The sequence below is a fragment of the Notothenia coriiceps genome, unplaced genomic scaffold (genome assembly GCF_000735185.1).
Source record: "Notothenia coriiceps isolate Sejong01 unplaced genomic scaffold, NC01 NC01_scaffold00028907, whole genome shotgun sequence".
NCBI lineage: Eukaryota > Metazoa > Chordata > Actinopteri > Perciformes > Nototheniidae > Notothenia > Notothenia coriiceps.
Genome location: NW_011361608.1, coordinates 1 through 10,625, shown reverse-complemented (window position 1 = coordinate 10,625; position 10,625 = coordinate 1). Strand labels below are relative to the sequence as shown.

The 10,625-nt window shown below is 40.7% G+C and overlaps 1 protein-coding gene across 1 annotated transcript; it reads left to right on the top strand.

Moving 5' to 3' along the window:
• Nucleotides 1-350: 350 nt before the first annotated feature.
• On the top strand, nucleotides 351-8,254 carry LOC104958525 (plasma membrane calcium-transporting ATPase 1-like; the record flags this gene model as incomplete). Its single annotated transcript, XM_010786266.1, has 9 exons — nucleotides 351-572; nucleotides 2,283-2,525; nucleotides 3,771-4,012; nucleotides 4,288-4,525; nucleotides 5,513-5,692; nucleotides 5,987-6,074; nucleotides 6,330-6,436; nucleotides 7,269-7,460; nucleotides 8,249-8,254. Coding segments are annotated over 9 exons (1,518 nt in total), but the record flags the coding sequence as incomplete, so codon positions are not given.
• Nucleotides 8,255-10,625: the final 2,371 nt, after the last annotated feature.

The window sequence follows — 10,625 nt, the reverse complement described above, 5'->3', positions numbered from 1 at the left end:
TCTCTTTCCCGACAATCCCCTCTGTGCACGAACCCTTACATATGGTAATGAAACATTAAAACACCTGCGGCTTATAGTCCAGTGCGGCTTATAGTCCGAAAATTACAGTACTCTGAGTCTATGAGGAAAACAGGCTTTTTATTTTTACTTAAACTCTCAGTGTCATCTCTAGGCATTGACAATCCTAACCTCTCCTTACTGTCCTCAGCATGTGTTGTGCTTATGATCAGGTTTATATCTTTATATGCGTCATCTACACCAAAGCAAATTCCTCGTATGTGTAACGCTACTTGGTTATAAAACCGATCCTGATTCTGAACTAACTTTCACCGTCTCTCTTTGTCTTTCTGTCTTCAGGTCTGTTCATGTCGTCCATCACTGTCGTCATCCTCATCACTCGCTTCCTGATCGACACCTTCTGGATTCAGGGCGTCACGTGGACCAGCGAGTGTGTTCCCGTCTACGTTCAGTTCTTCGTCAAGTTCTTCATCATCGGCGTGACGGTGCTGGTGGTGGCCGTGCCTGAAGGTCTTCCTCTGGCCGTCACCATCTCCCTGGCCTACTCAGTCAAGGTGTGTTGGTATATAACATCACTTATATCTCACGACATATTGGCACGGCTCAAAAGACTTGTGGCGTCAAGAACTCCCAATGAGGTTTGGACAAAACTTTGAGTTGAATCACGGTAGAATATTCAATATGAAATCCCTGAGAATATTCAACAAAAATATAACACAACCAGGGCTAAAAGAACAGAGAGTATTTGATCATAAAATGGATTTAGAAACTGGGAAATTCTGATAAAGGCATGAGAAAAACATCACAGGCACTCTCTGATGGACCAGAGAGTGCCTTTAGTGATAGAAACGGGGTTGAAGGGGGAGACCAAGTGGTGGACCTGGGTTCCTTGAGCCAGATTTTAACCCACGTACTGTTATTTTATAAAACGATTTTGAAAAAACTTTCTACAGTTTTACAGTGCTAACGTAATTTTAGTTGCACACAGAATTGTTTTGGAGCAATGACCATCTAGAAAAGTGGTTTGTTAGTATATAACGTCACTTATATATCACGACATATTGGCACTGCTCAAAAGCTTGTGGCGTCAAGAACTCCCAATGAGGTTTGGACAAAACTTTGAGTTGAATCACGGTAGAATATTCAATATGAAATACCTGAGAATATTCAACAAAAATAAAACACAACCAGGGCTAAAAGAACAGAGAGTATTTGATAATAAAATGGATTTAAAAAAACTGGGAAATTCTGATAAAGGCATGACAACGGTGTTGAAGGGGGAGACCAAGTGGTGGACCTGGGTTCCTTGAGCCAGATTTTAACCCACGTACTGTTATTTTATAATACGATTTTGAAAAAACTTTCTACAGTGCTAACGTAATTTTAGTTGCACACAGAATTGTTTTGGAGCAATGACCATCTAGAAAAGTAGGTGTGTTAGTATATAACGTCACTTATATATCACGACATATTGTCACTGCTCAAAAGACTTGTTGCGTCAAGAACTCCCAATGAGGTTTGTCGCTGATGGACCAAAGAGTGCCTTGAGTGATAGAACCAGTATTAAAGGGCAGGACTTGGCCTGTAAGTTCCTCGAGCCGGATTTTAACCCACGTACTGTTATGTTTTATATGATTTTGTAAAAATGCTCAACAGTTTTAAAGTTCTAAAGCCATTTTAATGTAATTTTTAGCACTCATTAGCACCCAGAATGGTCTTTGGCTCTCCCCTGTTGGAGCAATGACCACTTTGGAAAGTAGGCTGATGGACCGGAGAGTACATTCATTGATAGAAACTGTATTAAAGGGGGAGACCAAGGGGAGGACTTGGCCTGTAGGTTCCTCGAACTGGATTTGAACCCACGTACTGTTATTTTCTATAAGAATTTGTAAAAATGTAATGTCATTTTTAGCACTCAGAATGTTTTTTGGCTCTTCGTGCTTGGAGCAATGACCACTTTGGAAAGAAGGCTACTAACTAAACTGAATCTCCTCCTAGAGCACCATTGAGTTCTTTGTAACCAAATGTCTCTGAGAGGGGCGTGGGGAGGGGCTCCTTATTTTCATCTAAAGTAACAGACAGAGAATCAGCACTTTGGAAACAGGGCTGAAACAGAGGGGATTATGGGTAATGCTGCAATGATCTGTTTGGTGTTTCAGCCAATCAGAGACATGTTCTGTATATATCTGAGACCTATGATATATTGATGAAAAACAGTATGATAAGGGACTTCTAAGTAATGCTGCGTTTCTTGTTTATTCCAGAAAATGATGAAGGACAACAACCTGGTCCGCCACCTGGACGCTTGCGAGACGATGGGCAACGCTACGGCTATCTGCTCCGACAAGACCGGCACGCTCACTATGAACCGCATGACGGTGGTGCAGGCCTACGTGGCGGGACAATATTACAAAAGGTTGCCGGATCCGAAAGACATCCCGGCATCAGCCATGGACCTGCTCATCCAGGGAATAGGGGTCAACTGCGCCTACACCACCAAGATTATGGTGAGCGGTTAAAAATAGCCGGCCGTTCAGGAAGCGCCATGAGAGTTAAGCATTTGGCTGAGAGGGCGGGTTGGTTTGGAGAGTAGCCACAGCTCAGGACTCATCTGATTACTGCAAGGATCACAGCACATGCATACATGATACCAACAGGTGTAGCTTTTAGGGTTTAAGTTCTGTCCAACACACTTTCAGCAGCTAATAGCTTATATTCAATTAAAGACTCAAGATGCAAAGGCTTAATTGTCATTTGCACAGTAGCTAATGTAGTTATGGCAAGGGAACTGAATGAAAGTTTGAGGCTCCTCCAACAGTGCAACATACTGATTAAAACTGAACCGTGAACTTTAATTAAGTATATATTATGTCAACAAATTAACAAAAGTTAAACATGTTTTATTTAAACTTAATATTAACTAACCTAGTACATTTATGTGAGACCTGTTGACCTAATACATTTAAGTCAAAGTTTCAATTTTTTGTGTGTACATATAGGACATAAAACAAATTATAATAATAATAGTGCAAGAAGAAACAGAGTAGAAATAAAATTGTGCAAGACTGTAGCGAGACGAGGTGATAAGTAATCGAAACATTCCTCATAGTGCACAATACTTCTTTTATATTTGACTATTTATTTAGTTTTCTAAATACTTATGCTCCATCTTTATCACTTTTTTTTTTAACCCCTGATGAGGTTGCATGCCGTCCAACAAACGTCAAAAAAAATGTGTAAACAGGGGGGAGAATATCATGTCCAAAGATCCAGCCCAGGCCCTTGCATTTTCTCCATTTCCATCTTAATTCTTCTTCTTTTACCCCGTTTCAACCCATTGCATTCTCAGTCAGAGAGTATAGCATCCCAAATCAACCCCTCCTCCAGTATCCTAGATATTATCCCTATTAAGCTGATCAAGTATTTTCCACCATGTTTTTATAGCAATACTTTTATTATATTTGGTCTGGCCTTTTGCAGACAGTTTTAAATTCGCCATTGTTAACCCATTACTAAAGAATACCAGTTGGACCCCCTGTCCTTAAGTTACGACAGCCTAATCTCCAGAGTGGCTTCTTTCTATCTAAGGTCCTAGACATTAAACATATCTGTTTTCTGTTTGTTTAAATCTGTTTTTTGGTCCTGTGCTGCTGCCTTTATGAGTTTCATTCCCGCACAAGATAAAGATTTGTCATGATATAAATGAACCGCCTGCTGTGCTGTAACCCCCTCTCTGCTGCTGTTTCCTGCAGCCTCCAGAGAAGGAGGGCGGGCTGCCTCGCCAAATAGGAAACAAGACTGAATGTGCCTTACTGGGATTCTCCCTCGACCTGAACCGAGACTACCAGGCCGTCCGCACCGAAATCCCAGAAGAGAAACTGTTCAAGGTCTACACCTTCAACTCTGTGAGGAAGTCCATGAGCACCGTGCTGAAGAACCACGATGGCAGCTATCGAATGTTCAGCAAGGGCGCCTCTGAGATCCTGCTCAGGAAGTACGTTTGGGAGTACTTTTGTGCTTTTACTTAAAGTTCACCTATTATGCAAAATCCACTTTTTCATGTATTTTATACATAAACATGTGTCCCGTCTGTATTTAGATTATTGATGAAAAACAGTATAATAGGGGACCTTTAAGTAAGATGTCGAATTAAGGACTTTTACTTGTAACAAGTTAAGTAACGAATCTGAGTACTTCTTCCACACCGCTGCTCACACAACTCTGCGCTCAGTTATATGATGATTTCATGACTCCTTCCTGTTGTTAAAGGTGCTGTAAGATCCTGACCACTACCGGCACGGCCAAACCCTTCAAATCTCACAACCGAGAAGACCTGGTGAAGCAGGTGATCGAGCCGATGGCGTCGCAGGGCCTCAGGACCATCTGCCTCGCCTACAGAGACTTCTCCGCCGCTGAGGGAGAGCCCGACTGGGAAGACGAGGTGCACATCCTCACCGGACTCACCTGCCTCGGCGTGGTCGGCATCGAAGACCCTGTCCGACTCGAGGTACGTCAGACCAGTTGTTATCTACGCGCATCCACATTAATGATCAGATATTGCCGTTTAAAGAAAAACTGATGAAATACTAAACAAAACTCTAAACTCTTAAACAAAAGATTCGAAGCTATTCGGCGTATCTTGGGTACATTTTCTCCTCCAGATTTCACCATGCGGTCTCAATCGTGCAGTTAATAGTTTGCCTTCCACTCATCGTGAAAACCCGTCACCTGTCGTCTATTAAAGGGCCGAAACCACGCCCATGTGACGCCACCATAATAATACATTGATAGTCGGCATCAATCAAAATATTCATAACATTTCATTATAAATATAAATAAGATAGAAATGCAAAATGGCTTCAACACCAGTCTTCACATAGGGTAAAGTACAAACTAGAGAATGCAATTCCTGAATTGATTGCGGTGGGAAGGCTGTATCTAAGTTATGTAAGGGGGAGGAGCTAAAGTTTGGGGGGCGGAGCAAAGCTTGTGCTGAGTGCGATGATATTTCCAACGAGAGACAATGGCAATCTGTTCATAAATTGTGTACATTTGAAGAGTTTGACAATTATCTCAATGGGGGAACATTTTGAAGAATTATGGTTAATATTTCTGGAATTATGAAAGATGTCTAGAGTCATAGCGGTCATGTCCTAATTGAGCTGCACGTTTAAATGTTCGAACAGAGTTTCTGCGATGTAAAATGTGGGAGTCAAGGGGCAAAACAATTTGGGGGAATAATAATTTTCCCGATGAAGAACATATGTTGTGAATGTTGACACAGCATTCACAACAAATATACTTTATTTTAATTAATTAATGAAGATTGTTCACTCGTAAAATGATGGCATGAATGTTGTTTAAGCTTCTCGGATAAAGGAAATAAGTTTGACTACTACCTGTGCTAATATCTGGAATTCTGAGTTTATCAACAGTAACAGTTTTTCTCATTTAAGTTTCTTTAAATCTACGTTTCTTTGGTTGTTCCCATCAGGTCCCAGATGCCATCAGAAAGTGCCAGCGGGCGGGGATCACTGTCCGCATGGTGACCGGAGACAACATCGACACCGCCCGCGCCATCGCCACCAAATGTGGCATCATCCAACCTGGAGACGACTTCCTGTGCATGGAGGGCAAAGAGTTCAACCGACGCATCCGCAACGAGCAGGGAGAGGTCTGTTTCTAAGTCTCATTTTAATCTGGTACTTCAGATTGAAAGACCCTATAACATGTCTTCTAGCTCCACCCTCAGGTCGACTTCACAGTTTTAGCTCCTTCTGGCACTGTACAGATTGTGTTAGTTCTAAAATATAAGATTTTCTGTAGAAGACTTTTTGTAATTTTTTGTTTATTTCCTGCCACAGAAATGTTCTGTTTTTCCTTAGGGGACAATCGGTCTGCTAAACTTATATGAATAAATGTTTTGCAACCAATGCTTCATATTTATGTCTTCTCTCTTTTTATACAGATTGAGCAGGAGCGTATCGACAAGATTTGGCCAAAGCTGAGAGTCCTCGCCAGATCATCTCCGACAGACAAACACACTCTGGTCAAAGGTTAGTAACTATAGGAGGACAAAGAGACCTGAGGGACACAGATAGTCAAAGAGCCATACAGGCAGAGATTGAGACGTTTTTTTAACCTATTTATGTCAAAATCTATAGAAAACAAAGCATGAAATGTGAACCCTGATATAAAATGAAACCAAGAAATCATCGGCTCATCACAGAGGAGAAAACTGGCATTAAGGTGTTTTTAAGGAGTAGCTGTCGTCCTGATTTGGTCCATGCGTTCTGTCTATCATTTCTCAGGTATCATCGACAGCACTGTGCTGGAGAAGCGTCAGGTCGTCGCTGTAACTGGAGACGGAACAAATGACGGCCCCGCCCTCAAGAAAGCGGACGTCGGCTTCGCTATGGTGAGGATTTCATCAAACTGCTGCCTTTAGCAAACTTTGTAACATTTCCCATCGAGTAGTGAGAACAATCTTTAATATCTGATTAACTCTTAAAATCTCAGAGCACTTCTTAAAAGGTTTGAACTTATTTCTTAGTGTATTGATATATATAATTAAAGAACAAGCAAATGCCCAGCAGAACATTGAACTTCCTGTTTGTTGTGGCTCCGCCCCCCAGATCTTCAGGTTATTCTAGATTTAAAAAATATTCCTGTCATGTTCTGAAACAGAGCAGTTTGGAGGTTAATCTATTGTTTATTCAAATTACTTAAACTTGATGATTTATTGTGATTTCTAACATTTTTATTATCAACAATTTTATCCATTCCTCTCAGAAAGATTTAAATGACAGTTTTCCTATCCACCACTGATGGTTAGATCGGAGTTGTGTGAAAAGCATTTTGATGGTTTTCGATCATTCTCCACGTACAAACAGACAGCGGACAGGTTCAGTATCTCAATCTCAATCTTTATTTATTTATATAGCACATTGAAAACAACCTCAGTGGACCTAAGTGCTGTACAGGCAATACATACAATATCAAATAACACAATGGGAGTGAAATAATAAAACAATGATTACAAACTTGATCAAAAGCACAATAACTAGAAACATATAAAAACACATACAAATGTAAAAATGTTATGTTCAACTAGTATTAAAAGTCAGGGCAAAGAGGTGAGTTTGTAGCTGAGATTTAAAACGTTCAATAGACTCAGCAGCCCGGATGTGTACTAGGAGGCTGGATAAGTGGAAGGTTTATAACTTTATAACGCTTGCTGTGTTGCGCAGGGCATTGCGGGGACGGACGTGGCGAAGGAGGCGTCGGACATCATCCTGACAGACGATAACTTCAGCAGCATCGTGAAGGCTGTGATGTGGGGCAGGAACGTCTACGACAGCATCTCCAAGTTCCTGCAGTTCCAGCTCACCGTCAACGTGGTGGCCGTCACCGTGGCCTTCACTGGAGCCTGCATCACCCAGGTGAGAAACACTGAAAACACTGAAATAAACAGAGATGGCAAAAGTATACACATCCTTTACTCGAGTAGAAGTAAAAATACTCTGGTAAAAGATTAACTTCTTTACTCAAGTCAAAGTAAAGAGGCTTTGAAATGTACTTCAGTAAAAAGTACCCATAACTAGCAGCTGTTTTAAAGAGTACCTGACCTCCCTTTATATTAATAGAACAATAATGTCATTGTTAGCTAATGAATGTTTCCATGGTGACCAACGGCAACATGACAACGTTTTCATTGGTCCCTCTTCTTTAGAGAAGACCAGGAAATGATGGATACACGGATCGTGTTCAAATCAATAGGCACGCAATGACTAAATAATAATGATCACGCCACAAAACACACATTCAGACTAAAGGAACCAGCCTGTTTGGAAAATGAGAGAAGTAGAAAGTACAGGTATTTGTGTTCAACATGTAAGAAGTAGAAAGTACAGGTATTTGTGTTCAACATGTAAGAAGTAGAAAGTACAGGTATTTGTGTTCAACATGTAAGAAGTAGAAAGTACAGGTATTTGTGTTCAACATGNCCTACTACACAACAAGCAGATAGTTAAATATGAGGTTAAGGATCTGCTATTGTGTAGGCTCTATGTGTCACATACAGAAATATAATAACAATATGAATTCATAGCAGATCCTTAACCTCATATTTAACTATCTGCTTGTTGTGTAGTAGGCTCTTAACCCTAAAACGGTTTCTGTATCCTGGGGGATACGTTTATTTGACAAGCTGTGTCCGTGTGTAAAATAGGTCTAATAACAGTGTAATTAAGGTGTAATATGGGTCTGATAGCGGGGTAAGGTGTAATAACAGAGTAACATGGGTGTAAAACAGATAAATAATGGTAATAAAAGGGTCACAGGGGCGTACTAAGGATGTATTATTGTGCCATCTCAGTGTAATAGGCTTGTAATAACCATGTAATATGGGAGTTATAACAATGTAATTAAAGTGTGATATGGGTATAATAACACATGTCAAACCAAATCAACTTGCATGATGAAAATGAAATTAGCCCTAGCACATTACAAGGGGCCCTAATATGAAAAAGCTCTGAAAGAAAGGAACAACAATACAAGTCCTGTTCAAAGTGAATTAAACCCATATGTGGCATCATCTTCATCACAACCAAAGTGAAATGGATTGCTTCATTGATGAAGAGCACTATGATACTGATGCTCAGTTGATTCATCAGATTGGTATCGTACCTGCTTTTCCGATCTGCACAGCCAGTTTGGTCAGCTTCCCCTGGAGGACGGACTTCTCCTTTTTGAGGTTTTTCTTCTTCTCCGGTTCTCCATCATCGTTGAGCGGCTGCATCTCCACCGGGCCTCCATCCTTGTTTTTTCCTACAGAAAACAAGGGAATTAAACGCACGTCAAGATGCGATTACATTTCTTTCCTCCATTATAAAAAATATATAATCGACAAATAGTTAACTGAGCCAATTAAGACAGATCTTTATTCTTTTAATAGTCTTTAACAACTTGAAGGTTACATTATATTAGGATCAAATGCACCCGTCTCTAAACGGTAGATGTGAAGTGTTGTTGCTGATTTACAGGGACTTTGCAAAAACTAAGCAGCTCACAAACATCACAGTTAGAGTCGTCGTTTACAAAAAAGAATGCCACCAAAGAAGAATTGGAGTTTTACTTTCCCTGCTGATAAAGAATATGGTTGAATAAAGTTACAGCAGTTCCTCTTTCTGCCGCAGAGAGGGACGTTTGTCCTGAGGCTGTGTATTTATAACTCTTCACCTCACAGAAGGGTCCTTCGTTCAGTGTGTGACTTCAAACAGAGTTCAATCTGTCAGGCAGTGGGAGGGTGCACGGGCCGGATTAGAAGAAGCCCTGGAGAGTGGGGGTATCTGTAGGTGTGTGTTTGTTTCTCCGTGTGTGAGAGCATTCTGATCCCATCTCAGTAATGAGTTTATTAGGGGACAGGCAGGCAGGAGAAGAAAGCAGCTGCCGAGCTTAAGGCCGATAATCTGCTTGGTCCTAATCACCAGCAACAGAGTCAGGAGCACCTGCTGCTGCTCAGAGGGACGCACACTGCACCATGTGGGAGAACCAGGAAGACCGGACAGGGACCTGGAACCAGGAGTCTGCCTGAGATCAGACATCAGTCATATACTACACGACCTCACAGAACTAAAGCAGCTTTGTGTTGCTCACCTTTCTTTGCTTTCTCCTCTTTTTTACCTGTAAGAGAAAAACATGCAACAGTTAGTGGTTTTTGGCGAAAGGTGCTTTTTTTGCCGGCACGCAACGGCTAGGACGTTAGTAAGGTAAGGTAAGGTAGGTTTATTTCTAAAGCACATTTTCAGACACAGAGGCAATTCAAAGTACTTTACGTCATCATTAACACTTAACAAGAAGACAACAGAAAGGAACACAATAAATAAACTAAATGGAATAACAGATTCATAAAAACCATTGCATAAAAGAAATACAGAATAGTTTAAAAACAACATTGTAAATACGGTAGGCGCTAAAACAAGTTAAAATACATGATGTAGACAAAAAGTGTATGATAACTTTTGATCCTCGTGGTCTTTAGATCATACTGACCAAATTTAAAGTCGATCCGAATGAAACTGTAGGAGTTAGCTCAAATATGGGGCTGAAAAAGTTCAAATTTGCCAAAAGTTACACATAAAAAGAAATGGCCGACTTCCTGTTGGGTTTACAGTGTGTCTCCAAGAGGGTTTCTTGTGCATCTCACCATGCTACATTTGCCTACCAAATGTCAGACTTGTAGGTGGAAGTACAATGAGGGGCTGCTTGTTAGGAAATTCGTACGGGGTGCTATAGAGACATTTCACATGCATCAATTATGAAAGCCCCCAAAATATCAAATTGCTCCCCAGCCCTGACAAGAGTGCAAAACATCTCCATCTTTAATTTCTCTTGTATAGTTTCTACATTTTGTTTATTTCCTTATTTAAGGTTTTGAATACCTCTTATTTTGAATTGATCTGTGCTGTATTTCTTTTGTTTTCCTCTGACAATCTTAAAGACTTAGAATAGTATCTGCAAGCTTAAACACACGATGACGTTGGCTGACGTTTCATTGTTAACCCCTAACAGTAATCTTATTAAACCGATCCCTTTGTTCTCTGAAC